At 43.4% G+C, this 17,429-nt stretch overlaps 1 protein-coding gene across 1 annotated transcript in view; it reads left to right on the top strand.

Annotated features, from left to right (window-relative positions):
• The window catches only part of EPHX2 (epoxide hydrolase 2), a 422,238-nt gene that overhangs the window by 306,810 nt on the left and 97,999 nt on the right, over positions 1-17,429 (top strand). The window contains exon 17 of the mRNA XM_053709506.1: positions 16,571-16,651. Coding sequence (XP_053565481.1) covers positions 16,571-16,651 — 81 coding nt within the window. The remainder of the gene's footprint in view (positions 1-16,570; positions 16,652-17,429) is intronic.

The raw sequence follows: 17,429 nt of genomic DNA, 5'->3' as shown, positions 1-17,429 counted from the left end.
TTCCATTTGCTAGCTTGCATCTCAGACCACTGCAACTATGCATGCTCAATCAGTGGAATGGGGATTATGCGGGTTTATATCCTCAGATAAATCTGGATCAAGAGACCAGAGACTCTCTTCTTTGGTGGTTGTCACAGATTCATCTGTCCCAGGGAATGTGTTTCCGCAGGCCAGAATGGGTTATAGTGACGACAGACGCCATCCTTCTCGGCTGGGGTGCAGTCTGGAATTCTCTAAAAGCTCAGGGTTTGTGGACTCGGGAGGAGGCTCTCCTACCGATAAATATTCTGGAATTAAGAGCAATATTCAATGCTCTCCAGGCATGGCCTCAGCTGGCTTCGGTTTCAGTCAGACAACATCACGACTGTGGCTTATATCAATCATCAGGGTGGAACAAGAAGTTCCTTAGCGATGATAGAGGTATCAAGGATAATCCGATGGGCAGAGGCTCACTCTTGCCATCTGTCAGCGATCTATATCCCAGGTGTAGAGAACTGGGAGGCAGATTTTCTTAGTCGTCAGACTTTTCATCCGGGGGAGTGGAAACTCCATCCGGTGGTGTTTACTCAAATGGTTTGGCTATGGGGCACACCAGAATTGGATCTGATGGCGTCTCGTCAGAACGCCAAACTTCCTCGTTACGGCTCCAGGTCAAGGGATCCTCAGGCTGTACTGATAGATGCTCTAGCAGTACCCTGGTCGTTCAACCTGGCTTATGTGTTTCCACCTTTCCCTCTCCTTCCACGTCTGATTGCCAGAATCAAACAGGAGAGAGCATCTGTGATTTTGCTAGCGCAGGACTTGGTGTGCAGACCTGGTGGACATGTCATCTCTTCCTCCATGGTCTCTGCCACTGAGACAGGACCTTCTGATTCAAGGTCCATTCAAGCATCCAAATCTAATTTCTCTGCAACTGACTGCTTGGAGATTGAACGCTTGATTCTATCAAAGTGGGGTTTCTCTGAGTTAGTCATAAATACCTTGATTCAGGCTCGAAAGCCTGTTACCAGGAAAATCTATCATAAGATATGGCGTAAATATCTTTTTTGGTGCGAAACCAAAGGCTTCTCCTGGAGTAAAATCAGGATTCCTAGGATTTTGTCTTTTCTCCAAGAGGGATTGGAGAAAGGATTGTCAGCGAGTTCCCTAAAAGGACAGATATCTGCTCTGTCTATTTTGTTGCACAAGCATCTGGCAGATGTTCCAGACGTTCAGGCTTTTTGTCAGGCTTTAGCTAGAATTAAGTCTGTGTTTAAATCTGTTGCTCCGCCATGGAGTCTAAATTTTGTTCTTAGAGTTCTTCAGGGGGTTCCGTTTGAACCCATGCATTCCATAGATATTAAGCTTTTATCTTGGAAAGTTTTGTTCCTAGTTGCTATCCATTCAGCTCGATGAGTTTCTGAACAATCTGCATTACAATGTGACTCACCTTATCTTGTGTTCCATGCTGATAAGGTGGTTTTGCGTACCAAGCCTGGGTTCCTACCTAAGGTTGTTACTAACAGGAATATCAATCAGTAAATTGTTCTCTGTGTCCTAATCCTTCTTGTAAGAAGTAATGTATGTTGCACAACTTGGATGTGGTTCGTGCTTTGAAATTTTATTTGCAGGCAACCAAAGATTTTCGTCAAACATCTTCTTTGTTTGTTGTCTATTCTGGAAAGCGTAGGGGTCAAAAGGCTACGACGACTTCTCTTTCCTTTTGGCTGAAAAGCATCATCCGTTTGGCTTATGAGACTGCTGGACAGCAGCCTCCTGAAAAAATTACAGCTCATTCTACTAGAGTGGTAGCTTCCACATGGGCTTTTAAAAATGATGCTTCTGTTGAACAGATTTGTAAGGCTGCGACTTGGTCTTCGCTCCATACCTTTTCAAAATTTTACAAATTTGATACTTTTGCTTCTTCGGAGGCTATTTTTGGGAGAAAGGTTTTGCAAGCAGTGGTGCCTTCCGTTTAAGTTCCTGTCTTGTCCCTCCCTTCATCCGTGTCCTAAAGCTTTGGTATTGGTATCCCACAAGTAAGGATGAATCCGTGCACTCGGTGCATCATGCAAAAGAAAACAAAATTTATGCTTACCTGAAAAATGTCTTTCTTTTGCGATGTACCAAGTCCACGGCCCGCCCTGTCTATTCAAGACAGATGGTATTTTTTATTAAAAACTTCAGTCACCTCTGCACCTTATAGTTTCTCCTTTTTCTTCCTTGGCCTTCGGTCGAATGACTGGGGGGTGGAGTTAAGGGGGGAGCTATATAGACAGCTCTGCTGTGGTGCTCTCTTTGCCACTTCCTGTTGGGAAGGATAATATCCTACAAGTAAGGAGGAATCCGTGGACTCAAGGCCTCCCCCCCAAAAGGGAGATTTCACCTTTCACAATTATCTGCAAACCAGATAAAGAGAGAGGCATTCTTACACTGTGTACAAGACCTCCTAGTTATGGGAGTGATCCATCCAGTTTCAAAGGAGGAACAGGGACAGGGATTTTACTCAAATCTGTTTGTGGTTCCCAAAAAAGAGGGAGCCTTCAGACCAATTTTGGATCTAAAGATCTTAAACAAATTCCTCAGAGTTCCATCATTCAAGATGGAGACTATTCGTACCATCCTACCTATGATCCAGGAGGGTCAATACATGACTACAGTGGATCTAAAGGATGCTTATCTTCACATTCCGATACAGAAAGATCATCTTCGGTTTCTCAGGTTTGCCTTCCTAGACAGGCATTACCAGTTTGTAGCTCTTCCCTTTGGCTTAGCTACAGACCCAAGAATTTTTATGAAGGTTCTGGGGTCGCTTCTGGCGGTCCGAAGGCCGCGGGGCATAGCAGTGGCCCCTTATTTAGACGACATCCTGATTCAGGCATCAAACTTCCAAATTGCCAAGTCTCATACGGACATAGTGTTGGCATTTTTGAGGTCGCATGGGTGGAAGGTGAACGAGGAAAAGAGTTCTCTATCCCCCCTCACAAGACTTTCCTTCCTAGGGACTCTGATAGATTCTGTAGAAATGAAAATTTACCTGACGGAGTCCAGGTTATCAAAACTTCTAAATTCCTGCCGTATTCTTTATTCCATTCCTCGCCCTTCAGTGGCTCAGTGAATGGAAGTAATCGGCTTAATGGTAGCGGCAATGGACATAGTGCCGTTTGCACGCCTACATCTCAGACCGCTGCAACTCTGCATGCTCAGTCAGTGGAATGGGGATTACACAGATTTGTCCCCTCTACTAAATCTGGATCAAGAGACCAGGGATTCTCTTCTCTGGTGGCTATCTCGGGTCCATCTGTCCAAAGGTATGACCTTTCACAGGCCAGATTGGACAATTATAACGACAGATGCCAGCCTTCTAGGTTGGGGTGCAGTCTGGAACTCCTTGAAGGCTCAGGGATCATGGACTCAGGAGGAGTCACTCCTTCCAATAAATATTCTGGATATTCAATGCTCTTCAGGCTTGGCCTCAGCTAGCTACAATGAGGTTCATCAGATTTCAGTCGGACAAAATCACGACTGTGGCTTACATCAACCATCAAGGGGGAACAAGGAGTTCCCTAGCGATGTTAGAAGTCTCAAAGATAATTCGCTGGGCAGAGATTCACTCTTGCCACCTATCAGCTATCCATATCCCAGGTGTAGAGAACTGGGAGGCGGATTTTCTAAGTCGACAGACTTTTCATCTGGGGAGTGGGAGCTCCATCCGGAGGTGTTTGCACAATTGACTCATCGTTGGGGCAAACCAGAACTGGATCTCATGGCGTCTCGCCAGAACGCCAAGCTTCCTTGTTACGGATCCAGGTCCAGGGACCCCAAGGCAACGCTGATAGATGCTCTAGCAGCGCCTTGGTCCTTCAACCTGGCTTATGTGTTTCCACCGTTTCCTCTGCTCCCTCGTCTGATTGCCAAAATCAAGCAGGAGAGAGCATCGGTGATCTTGATAGCGCCTGTGTGGCCAAGCAGGACTTGGTATGCATATCTGGTGGACATGTCATCCTTTCCACCATGGACTCTGCCGCTGAGACAGGACCTTCTACTTCAAGGTCCTTTCAACCATCCAAATCTAATTTCTCTGAGGCTGACTGCCTGGAGATTGAACGCTTTATTTTATCAAAGCGTGGTTTCTCTGAGTCAGTCATTGATACCTTAATTCAGGCACGAAAGCCTGTCACCAGGAAAATCTATCATAAGATATGGCGTAAATATCTTTATTGGTGTGAATCCAAGGGCTACTCATGGAGTAAGGTCAGGATTCCCAGGATATTATCTTTTCTCCAAGAAGGATTGGAGAAAGGATTGTCAGCTAGTTCCTTAAAGGGACAGATTTCTGCGCTGTCTATTCTTTTACACAAGCGTCTGGCGGATGTTCCAGACGTTCAGGCATTTTGTCAGGCTTTAATTAGAATCAAGCCTGTGTTTAAACCTGTTGCTCCACCTTGGAGCTTAAATTTGGTTCTTAAAGTTCTTCAGGGGGTTCCGTTTGAACCTCTTCATTCCATAGATATCAGACTTTTATCTTGGAAAGTTCTTTTTTTGGTAGCTATTTCCTCGGCTCGTAGAGTTTCTGAGTTATCTGCCTTACAATGTGATTCTCCTTATCTGATCTTCCATGCAGATAAGGTAGTTCTGCGTACCAAGCCTGGGTTTTTACCTAAGGTGGTATCTAATAAGAATATCAATCAAGAGATTGTTGTTCCGTCTTTGTGTCCTAATCCTTCTTCAAAGAAGGAACGTCTATTACACAATCTGGACGTGGTTCGTGCTTTAAAGTTTTACTTACAAGCTACTAAAGATTTTCGTCAAACATCTGCTTTGTTTGTTGTCTACTCTGGACAGAGGAGGGGTCAAAAGGCTTCGGCAACCTCTCTTTCTTTTTGGCTAAGAAGCATAATCCGCTTAGCCTATGAGACTGCTGGCCAGCAGCCTCCAGAAAGGATTACAGCTCATTCTACTAGAGCTGTGGCTTCCACATGGGCATTTAAAAATGAGGCTTCTGTTGAACAGATTTGCAAGGCGGCGACTTGGTCTTCGCTTCATACTTTTTCAAAATTCTACAAATTTGATACTTTTGCTTCTTCGGAGGCTATTTTTGGGAGAAAGGTTTTACAGGCAGTGGTACCTTCCGTTTAAGTACCTGCCTTGTCCCTCCCTTCATCCGTGTACTTTAGCTTTGGTATTGGTATCCCACAAGTAATGGATGATCCGTGGACTGGATACACCTTACAAGAGAAAACATAATTTATGCTTACCTGATAAATGTATTTCTCTTGTGGTGTATCCAGTCCACGGCCCGCCCTGTCATTTTAAGGCAGGTATTTTTTAATTTTAAACTACAGTCACCACTGCACCCTATGGTTTCTCCTTTCTCTGCTTGTTTTCGGTCGAATGACTGGATATGGCAGTTAGGGGAGTAGCTATATAGCAGCTCTGCTGTGGGTGATCCTCTTGCAACTTCCTGTTGGGAAGGAGAATATCCCACAAGTAATGGATGATCCATGGACTGGATACACCACAAGAGAAATACATTTATCAGGTAAGCATAAATTATGTTTTTTATATGGCTTCTAGCTGCTGTGCTCTATGTTTGCTAAGTCTTCAGACAAACTCTAATATATGTTGATACTGTATAGAGAAGCTCTAATTTACTCCCTCTAGTTAGAGACAAAAAAGGGCAGAACAAAGATAGCAGATGAGGAATACTTTAATTAGGGATGAATCAGGTGGGTTTCACAAGAGCAGATAGAATGTTGACTGTGCTGGTTACGGGTGATTTAAAATCGTTTCTTTGAAATATGGCCATGCAGTGGAGTATGTAAATCAGTTCTTGTAGGTATGATCAGACGGATCCCATAACAAAGGAGATAATAGAATAAAAGTAGTTATAAGGAAACAGGCTGGTCTAATACTGATTGCAATCAGCATGTGTGTCTGAGACATCAGAGGGTAAGACGTTACATCAGCTCTGTTGTATTCTGTTTGGTAGCTTAACCCCTTAATGACCGAGGACGTGCAGGGTACGTCCTCAAAAAAAAAGGCAGTTAATGCCTGAGAACGTACCCTGCACGTCCTCGGTTTGGAAAGCAGCTGGAAGCGATCCTGCTCGCTTCCAGCTGCTTTCCGGTTATTGCAGTGATGCCTCGATATCGAGGCATCCTGCAATAACCATTTGTAGCCATCCGGTGCAGAGAGAGCCACTCTGTGGCCCTCTCTGCACCGGACATTAACGGCTACCTTCGTTGGTGGGTGGGAGCCGGTGTGGGAGGTGGGTGGCGGCCATCGATGGCCTTTGTGATGCGGAGGGGGGCGGGATCGGGGGCGGGGACGACCGGGGGGACGCGCACGGACGCGCGCGCGTGCACGGGGAGGCCGGGCGGGCGCGTGCACGGGGAGGGAGCGGTTGGGAACCACTAAGCTACAGAAAATGTTTTTCTTAGAAGTGGGGATCAAAGGGGTTAATATGGTTTTTTTAGTGATCGGTTTGGCTGGTGGGGTATTGGACTGTGGGGGGGAAGCTACACTACAGAAACAAATAGTAAAACATAAAAAAAACAACATTTTTATTTGCAAACTGGGTACTGGCAGACAGCTGCCAGTACCCAAGATGGCCCCAATAAGGCAGAGGGGGAGGGTTAGGGAGCTATTTTGGGGGGATCAGGGAGGTTGGGGGCTAAGGGGGGACCCTACATAGCAGCATATGTAAATATGCTTAAAAAATTTTTTTATTATTTTTTTTTATACCTTTTATTTTAGTACTGGCAGACTTTCTGCCAGTACTTAAGATGGCGGGGACAATTGTGGGGTGGGGGAGGGAAGAGTGCTGTTTGGGAGGGATCAGGGGGTGGGATGTGTCAGGTGGGAGTCTGATCTCTACACTAAAGCTAAAATTAACCCTGCAAGCTCCCTACAAACTACCTAATTAACCCCTTCACTGCTGGCCATAATACACATGTGATGCGCAGCAGCATTTAGCGGCCTTATAATTACCAAAAAGCAACGCCAAAGCCATATATGTCTGCTATTTATGAACAAAGGGGATCCCAGAGAAGCATTTAAAACCATTTGTGCCATAATTGCACAAGCTGTTTGTAAATAATTTTAGTGAAAAACCTAAAGTTTGAAAAAGTGAACAATTTTTTTTTATTTGATTGCTTTTGGCGGTGAAATGGTGGCATGAAATATACCAAAATGGGCCTAGATCAATACTTGGGGTTGTCTACTACACTACACTAGAGCTAAAATTAACCCTAGAAGCTCCCTACATGCTCCCTAATTAACCCATTCACTGCTGGGCATAATACACGGTTGGTGCGCAGTGGCATTTAGCAGCCTTCTAATTACCAAAAAGCAAAGCCAAAGCCATATATGTCTGCTATTTATGAACAAAGGGGATCCCAGAGAAGCATTTACAACCATTTATTCCATAATTTCATGAGTTGTTTGTAAATAATTTCAGTGAGAAACCTAAAGTTTGTGAAAAAATTTGTGAAAAAGTAAAATAATTTTTTTATTTGATCGCATTCGGCGGTGAAATGGTGCCATGAAATATACCAAAATGGGCCTAGATCAATACTTTGGGATGTCTTCTAAAAAAAAATATATACATGTCAATGGATATTCAGAGATTCCTGAAAGATATTAGTGTCCCAATGTAACTAGCGCTAATTTTGAAAAAAAGTGGTTTGGAAATGGCAAAGTGCTACTTGTACTTATAGCCCTATAACTTGCAAAAAAAGTAAAGAACATGTAAACATTGGGTATTTCTAAACTCAGGACAAAATTTAGAAACTATTTAGCATGGGTGTTTTTTGGTGGTTGTAGATGTGTAACAGATTTTGGGGGTCAAAGTTAGAAAAAGTGTGTTTTTTTCCATTTTTTCCTCATATTTTATAATATTTTTTATAGTAAATTATAAGATATGATGAAAATAATGGTATATTTTGAAAGTCCATTTAATGGCGAGAAAAACGGTATATAATATGTGTGGGTACAGTAAACGAGTAAGAGGAAAATTACAGCTAAACGCAAACACCACAAAAATGTAAAAATAGCCTTGGTCCCAAACGGACAGAAAATGGAAAAGTGCTGTGGTCATTAAGGGGTTAAAGGGATATGAAACCCAAATTTTTTCTTTCATGATTCAGATAGAGCATGCAGTTTTAAGTAACTTTCTAATCTACTCCTATTATAAATTTTTCTTCTTTCTCTTGGTACCTTTATTTGAAAAAGCAGGAATGTAAGCTTAGGAGCCGGGCCATTTTTGGTTCAGCACCCTGGGTAGTGCTTGCTGATTGGTGGCTACATTTACCTTTGTAATGTACTGTATGCATCTCCACCCCTTAGCGAGACACCCTGCTTTCAGGGGAAATAGAAGTACTGGCGAGCAATCTTATAGAATCTCGCCAGTCCAGAGACCTTTAGGTCATTGGGTCCTTAGTCGAACATAGACAAATCAGATCACCCTGTTGATTGGCAAAATGTACTTTATCATGACAACCCTGCATATGAGTGCATTCATTGTTATATGAATCTTTATTCAGTGAAGATCCATCTTTTTTTTTTTTTTTTTTTTTGTAAAGGCTAAACAATTTTTTACAATTCCTCTCCCACCACTACCAACCCCGTTGTAGTTTTTTTTTTCTCGTGATATTTCTCACTGTCACCCAATCATCAGCTTATTCATACAGCTAACTGATTTCTATGTGGGGTGGGGCTGGGGCTCCCTTACTTGTTCCACACATGCACGATAATGTGCTGTTTGGTGGGTCTACCAGTGGATGCACTTCACATGCCTGGTTTCTTTACTGAAGGGAGTCCTCATTGCATAACATCAATGCAAGTCTTCTTCGATCACATGGATGGAAGATAAACTTGGAAAAGAGTTCTCTTACTCCAAGTACAAGGATGAATTTCCTAGGAACTATAATAGACTCCATATTCATGAGAATATTCCTCACAGTTCAGAGACGTTGCAAGCTAACTTCTGCATGTCTTGCCCTCCAGGAAGTAATCTGACTCATGGTGTCCTGCATGGACATCATTCCTTTTGCAAGATTCCATCTCAGACCCTTACAACTATTCATGCAGAGACAATGGAACGGTGACCATTCAGATTTGTTTCAACAGATTGTGCTGGACAGCCTATCGAGAGACACGCTCTCTTTGTGGCACTGTCCAGATCATCTGTCCGAAGGCACATGCTTTTTGAGACCGTCCTGGGAGATTGGGATTATGGACACAAACCTTTTGGGGTGCCAAGAAGGCACAAGGTCTGTGGACTCAGGAGGAGTCCTCCCTTCTGATCAATTTTTTGGAACTCTGGGCAATCTATAAAGCCTTGAAGGCTTGGCCCCTTCTGGGTTTGTCCCAGTTTCAGATTCCAATCAGACAATATAACCTTGGTTGCTTATATCAACCATCAAGGGGAACGAGAAGTTTCTTGGTGATGAGAGAAGTATCTCAGATACTAGAGTGGGCGTAGACTCACAAATGTACACTGTCAGCGATCCACATTCCAGGTGTGGACAACTGGGAAGTGTCCTAATCCTTCTTCAGCGAAAAAACGTTTGCTTCTCAATCTAGATGTGGTTCATGCCTTGAAGTTCTATCTTCAGGCTACTAATGAATTCAGACAATCTTCCTCTTTGTTTGTCATCTATACGGGGAAGCGTAAGGGGCAGACAGTGTCATCCACGATGAGTCCACGGATTTCATCCTTGTGGGATTTCACCTCCTGCTCAGCAGGAGGAGGCAAAGAGCACCACAGCAGAGCTGCTATATATAGCTCCTCCCTTCCTTGCCACTCCAGTCATTCTCTTTGCCTACGTCAGTGATTGGAAGAGGTAAAGTGAGGTGATAGTATAGATTCTTCAATTAAGAGTTTATTATTTTTAAAGTAGTGCCAGAGTGTGCTGCTTTGTCCTAGGGTGTAGCCGTAGTCCATATCAGTCTCTTGGTAGAGCTCTTTGTGGCTTTAGAGCAATAGGAACTTGTGGGACATAATTCTCACTGTGCCTCCTATATATTTATGCTACCCTAATCCAGATAGCCTAAGCAACTTTAACTCAGGCTTATCTTATTCCACAGGGCTATGGGAGGGAGAGGACCTCTTAAACCTGCTGGACTGTCCTGCTGTCGGGCTGCATTTAAGGTAAGTGCTAACTATATTCACTCTGGGGAGTACTCTCAGAAGAAAGTGGGCACTTCAATTTATTTACAGAGGCATAAGACTTATTCAAAGAGGTCACTAGGCTTCTTATGTTGGGACATTAATCCCTCTTGTATGGAGGGTGTTTGTGGACAGCCATGAGTACAGGCACTGGGCTGGGAGAAGGCTTGGAGTCTCTTGCCAGATGTTTAATCTTTGTAAGCCTATAATTGTATGAGCAGGCTGAAAAGAGGGTTCTGGCTAATTTTTATTGGGAATGGTAGCTGCGGTTAGTAGTTTAATTTGTTCCGATGTCGGGTACTGGGTTACGTCCACGATGGGCGGGGCTATGGTCCGCGCGCCGTTTTAATCACATCTTCATCCGACAGAGGTGGACGTCTACACATGTGGCTCTACTACCGCATGTCTCTCTGAACTAACAGACAAGCGGTTGTAGAGTTTTTTGTGCCCTTGAGTTCCGGATCGTCTTCTTCATAGGCTACAAGTGTTCCTGTCTGGGAGTGATCTTTGTGGTAGGTAGGCACCTCAGCAGAGTTGCTGAGGTGTATAGGTGTCATTATTTGTATTTGTATCAACTGCTAGGGTACGTTTTTTATAAGCAGTAAAAAAGATGACTGTTTAAAGTCACAGTATGGTTTTTTGTCAACAAATTTTTTGTTAATAATTTGTCTAGGAGCTGTGCAAAATGTTACTTGCTCCATGTGTTTGGATGCTAATGTGGAACCACCAATCTCTTTCTGCCCGTCATTTATTGAAAGGGCCTTGAGTTATAAAGAAAAGATTTTTCATGAGCTTCTCAGGAGTCTAATGCTGAGATTCAGAGTATGCCGCAGCTTTCTCCCCAAGCGTCCCAAGATTTAACTCCCGCACAAGCAGTGCCCTGTACTTCTGCTCTAGCGCCTGCTGCTCTTATGTCTTCCACAATTTCTGATACGTTGTCTGCTTTTCCTATGCTACAAGGCAAGCGTAAGAGGAAGGACAACCATGTAGTAAATTAGGTTTCTGATACTATGGTGGCAATCTTGGAGGTACCCTCCCAGGGAGCTGAGTTGGAGGGTATGGAGGTTCTATCAGAAGGTTCAATACCTTTCACTGATTCAGAGGTTGTTTCTTTCAGGTTCAAACTAGAACACCTCCGTCTGTTGCTTAGGTAGGTTTTAGTTACTTTAGATGACTGTGATTCTACAGTAGTGGTTGCTCCTGCGAAGTCAAGCAAATTGGACAGATATTTTGAAGTTCCCTCTTATTCAGACGTTGTTCCAATACCGAAGCGGACTTTGGAGATTATTTCCAATTAATGGAAGAGACCAGGTATTCCCTTTTCTCCATCTCCTATTTTCAAGAAAATGTTTCCTATAGCGGACGCTGTCAGGGAAACTTGGCAGACGGTGCCTAAGGTGGAAAGAGCTATTTCCACTCTATTTGAAAAAAAAAAGAGAAAATAGACTCTCTAGAGAAGGTGCGCAATGATAGGAAACCAGTTCTGAAATGAAGATGGTCTTAGAGCAGCGGGTCACTCGTAAGGTTAGGCAGGAGTAGAATCAGGAAGGAGAATCTGTGTGGACAGAAGACAGAGGCGCCTTATGGGACAGTATCGTCCAACAATAAAGAGAAAAAAATAGTATAGCAGCCCAGAGCGGGGGTACTCACAAAAGTAGCGGCATAAACGTATGCCTCACAGCGCAGGATGGGACCTTTGGTCGCCCGACAGACACACAAGCTGGATTAGCACAGGGAATCCGGGACCCAATCGGCAACAATTTGCAGGACCACGTCACAGGAGAGCTGTCCGTGAATCGCCCAATCACCGGCCTTGGTAGTATGATGGACAGGTCGGCAAGCCAACCAAATAACGTCAAACGTAGAGCAGGAAAATCACAAACTCGAAAGTTTATTTAAAATACAAATATAAAAGTTTAAAAGATGTACAGCAATAAGCAACGCATTTCTCGACCCTCCGGTCGTTTCATCAGGCTGAGGAAGACTACGGTTACCAACGAAATGCGTCAGATGTGAGGGGGTACCTGTCATATCCTATTAACACTTGCCTGTAGGTGCTTTGACAATTGTCAATATTAAGTTGTGCTGTTGTTACGCTCTTTTTGCATCTAATAAAGAGTGTCATTGTGGAAGGAGGAGTCGGTCTGGATATTCCTTTTCTGTTTTTGTATACACATGACCTGTCCATAGGGCTCACCCAACACATACAGGGTGGAAACTCTGAGACCATTACCCGGATCTTGAACTGGAAGGAATAGCTCAGCAACATTGGATCGGTGGTGGTGAAGAAGGGAGCGGCACAACTGACAGGAGCTGCATCTCGTGTAAGTCCGCTTTATTCATATTTATTCAATGGAGAATGTTCTGTATTTGAGCTTATGTGCGCATAGGATGTGACTTTTGATACTTGCCATAGTACACATAGCGTCAAGGTCTATGTCAGAGTGACGTTGTATCCCTTTGTCGAGTGCTGGAGCTATGTTGTCTATTTGGAGTTGATCTCTTAATCCAGCTTGTGTGTCTGTCGGGCGACCAAAGGTCCTGTCCTGCGCTGTGAGGCATACATTTATGCCGTTACTTTTGTGAGTACCCCCGCTCTGGGCTGCTATACTATTTTTTTCTCTTTATTGTTGGACGATACTGCCCCATAAGGCGCCTCTGTCTTCTGTCCACACAGATTCTCCTATTTCCACTCTAGCCAAGCGAACTACTATTCCCATTGAGGATAGTTGTGTTTTTAAAGATCCCATGGACAAGAAGTTGGAGGGTCTACTTAAAAAGATTTATGTTCACCAGGGTCTGCTATTGCAGCCGACTGCGTGCCTTGCTACGGTCACTAGTGCAGCAGCTTATAGGTTTGATGCTCTGTCTGAGTCTCTCAGAACTAAAACCACTTTAGAGGAGATCCAAGATAGGATTAAAGCTCTGAAGTTGGCAAATGCCTTTATTACAGATGCTTCTCTGCAAATTACTAAATTAGCAGCTAAAAGTTCAGGGTTTTCTATTCTAGCCCGCAGAGCTTTATGGTTAAAACCTTGGTCTGCGGACGTGTCATCCAAGTCTAAGCTTCTAGCTATTCCTTACAAAGGAAAGACCTTGTTTGGACCTGGCCTGAAGGAAATTATCTCTGACATCACAGGAGGTAAGGGTTATCTCCTTCCTCAGTATAAGAGAAATAAACAAAAGGGACGACAAAGTAATTTTCGCTCCTTTCGTAATTTCAAGGGAAATTCTTTCTCTTCCTCCTCTAAACAAGAAGGAAACTATTCACAATCTAAGCCTACTTGGAGACCCAACCAGCCTTGGAACAAGGGTAAGCAGTCCAAGAAGCCTGCTGCTGACTCCAAAACAGCATGAAGGGCATGCCCCCGATCCGGGACCGGATCTGGTGGGGGCAGACTTTCTTCGTTCAGGCTTGGGTGCGAGACGTTCAGGATCCCTGGGCTATAGAAATAGTGTCCCAGGGATACAAACTGGAGTTCAAGAATTTTCCTCCCAGAGGAAGATTTCTTCTTTCAAGATTATCTGCAAACCAGATAAAAAATGAGGCATTCTTACATTGTGTAAGAGGGCACAAACAGGGACATGGGTTTTATTCAAATCTGTTTGTAGTTCCCAAAAAAGAGGGAACCTTGAGACCTATATTAGATCTCAAGAGTCTAAACAAGTTTCTCAGAGTTCCATCATTCAAGATGGAAACTATTCGGACCATTCTTCCATTGATCCAGGCGGGTCAATTTATGACGACAGTGGATTTGAAGGATGCATACCTTCATGTTTCTATCCACAGAGATCATCACAAGTTCCTAAGGTTTGCCTTTCTGAACCAGCACTTTCAGTTTGTGGCTCTTCCTTTCGGGCTGGCCACGGCATCCAGAATTTTTACAAAGATTCTGGGGTCTTTGCTGGCGGTTCTAAGGCCACGGGGCATTGCGGTGGCGCCTTATCTGGACGATATTCTGATTCAGGCACCATCTTGTCAACAAGCAGGGTCCCATACCGACATTGTACTGTCCTTCCTGAGGACTCACGGGTGGAAAGTAAATCTGGAAAAGAGTTCTTTAATCCCGAAAGCAAGGGTGACTTTCTTGGGAACTGTAATCGATTTTATATCCATGAGGATTTTTCTGACAGAGGTCAGGAAATGAAAGATTCTAGATACCTGTCGAACCCTTCAGTCCAATCCTCGGTCGTCAGTGGCCCAGTGCATGGAAGTAATCGGACTGATGGTGGCGGCAATGGACATCATCCCGTTTGCTCGGTTTCACCTCAGACCTCTGCAGTTAAACATCTTCAGGCTGTGGAATGGAGATTATGCAGACTTGTCTCCTCGAATAACCCTGGAGCAGGAGACAAGGGATTCACTTCAATGGTGGTTGTCTCTGGATCATCTATCCCAGGTAACATGCTTTTGCAGACCATCCTGGGTGATTGTGACAACAGATGCCAGCCTTCTAGGGTGGGGGGCTGTCTGGGGTCCTCTAAAAGCTTTCGTCAGTCGTCTTCTTTGTTTGTCGTTTTCTCTGGAAAACATAAGGGTCAGAAAGCTACAGCTACCTCTCTTTCTTTTTGGCTGAAGAGTATCATCCGTTTTGCATATGAAACTGCTGGACAGCAGCCTCCTGACAGAGTTACGGCTCATTCCACTAGGGTTGTTGCTTCCTCATGGGAATTAAAAAATTAAGCTTCTGTAGAACAGATTTGCAAGGCTGCAACTTGGTCTTCTCTTCACACTTTTCTAAATTTTACAAATTTGATACTTTTGTCTCGGCTGAGGCTGTTTTTGGGAGAAAGGTTCTTCATGCAGTGGTGCTTTCCGTTTAGATTCCCTGTCTTGTACCTCCCTTATCATCCGTGTACTCTAGCTTTGGTATTGTATCCCACAAGTAAGGATGAAATTCGTGGACTCATCGTGTCTTTAAAAAGAAAAGAAAATTTATGCTTATCTGATAAATTTGTTTCTTTTTAGACACAATGAATCCACGGCCCGCCCTGTTCTTTGAGACAGGTTATTTTTGTAAACTTCAGACACCTCTGCACCTTGGCTTTTCCTTTCTCTTCCTAACTTTGGTCGAATGACTGGAGTCGGAGGGAAGGGAGTAGATATATATAGCAGCTCTGCTGCGGTGCTCTTTGCCTCCTCCTGCTGACCAGGAGGTGAAATCCCACAAGGAAAGGATGAAATCCGTGGACTCATCGTGTCTAAATAGAAACAAATTTATCAGGTAAGCATACATTTTCTTTTAGCTTATAAGACATCTGGACGACAGCCTCCTGAGAGAATAACGGCTCATTCCACTAGAGCAGTGGCTTTCTCTTGGGCTTTTAAGAACAAAGCCTCAATGGATCAAATTTGTAAGACGGCTACCTGGTCCTCCTTACACACTTTTTCTAAATTTTACATTTTACACTCAACTGAGACAGAACAAAAGCTAGAAAAACTTCCTTGCTTGTCCATAAGGCAGTGCCACTAAGGGTTCACTATATTTTAGCACACTATGCATTTTACAGAGGAGAAATATAAGGTTGGTAGGGAAGAAATGTAAATGGGAGCGTAGCAAGAGTAGCTTAAGTGACATGAGACAACCCATGTTCCTGTATGCACACAGACCTTTATCTGCACCATTACAGAAATGAAGAGATTTTGTTTTACCTAGGAAGTGTTCACAAACGAATTTCCATAAACTCTCCATATTTTAGAATATCTCAGATTTGGGGTCCAATGAAAACCCCTTCTTTCAGTTTACCTATGCTGATGTTTGGGAATTTTCCAGTCAGGTATTAGAACCCTTTAGAGTCCATCTTTGCCAGTGCCTTTACCAAGCATTTAACCTGCCCGAGTTTAATGTGGAGTGGAAGAAAAAATATCTTCTTGGAATCAATGAGAGGAACTTGTTGGACATTGTATTTTCCAGGCTTATAAGTGTGTTTTGGCTCCCAGTCATGTTTCATCATCGCCCCTTCATTGTTCCTTAAACTTCCCCCAGCTGCTTCCCCTTCAATGTTCCTTAAGCTTCTCCCAGCGCTCCCCGCTGCTCACACCCCTCTCCAGGGCCGTTATATGCCTCCCAGCTGCCCAGCCCTCCCACTTTCCTCCTCTACCTAATGGCTGCCACGTGCAGCGGGTACGACGCTGGCACGCCAAAGGCAAGCCTTTTAAGCACCCGTCCGCGCCTGGACCGCGCCCAGTGCGACGAACCCTAGTTCCTGCAACCGTCACCGCTACGACGCCTGCACCCTTCGTGCTCTCGACACCGGCAGATCTTCCGCCTGTCACCACGCATATATATTAATATATATTAATATATTAATAATTAAATCTCAAAATATTTTTTAAGCGTTGGGTTCTTTTTCCCAGATTATACTTAACATATTCTTTTTTTCTTATTTATATTTATGTTTATATATATTTTTCAGATTTTGGTACCATCCCTTATGGTAACTGCTGGGAAAGATCCAGTTCTGCTTCCAGTTATGAGTCACGGTATGGAAAAACTGGTAAGTGAATTATTGTCATTTAGTTCTGTTTCTTTTACTTACACATACAGTTACTTGTAAATCAGAAGAAGCTAGCATAAGTACATTAAAGTGAATGTAAATTTTGATGCTAAAGTGCCCGGTTTTTAAAAATTTGATTAAAAACAGGGGCACTTTAATTCATCAAAATTTACATTTCACTCCTGTTGTGAAAAAAAAACTTACCTTTTAATCTTGACAGCAGCTCCAGCTTCCTCCACCTGTTGCAAAGCCTCTTCCTGGGTCTAAAATGAGGAATCCAGCTTCCTCAAATCACAGCGTTGAATCAGACACTGATTCCCCCAGGGGGGAAGCCGTGATTGGAGGAGGACCTATCCATCATTTCTGACATCAAAAATGGCTTGCGACGACAGGAGGAAGCTGGAGCTGCTGTCAAGATTAAAAGGTAAGTTTTTTTTCACAACAGGAATGAAATGTAAATTTTGATGAATTAAAGTGCCCCTGTTTTTAATCGAATTTTTAAAAAACGTGCACTTTAGCATCAAAATTTACATTCACTTTAAGCTTTATCAACCGAATCACGCTCTCCTAATCTTTCTAAGAACAGTTTTAATGCAGTTTATGCTCTGATAGGAGTTGAGGATGATATTTTAATTATTCATCCGTTTTGTGAGAACAACTGTATTCATTTCAAAGGCTGTTATTACTCTAAGGGAAACATCTGATATTTACCAGGTTTTTGTTGTTGAAATATATATACTGTATATATAGATTTTCTTATTCTTTTAGCGTTGGCTAC

The sequence above is a fragment of the Bombina bombina genome, chromosome 4 (genome assembly GCF_027579735.1).
Source record: "Bombina bombina isolate aBomBom1 chromosome 4, aBomBom1.pri, whole genome shotgun sequence".
NCBI classification, from domain to species: domain Eukaryota; kingdom Metazoa; phylum Chordata; class Amphibia; order Anura; family Bombinatoridae; genus Bombina; species Bombina bombina.
Note: the sequence above shows the minus strand (reverse complement) of the source record. Positions and strands in the feature narration are given on the sequence as shown.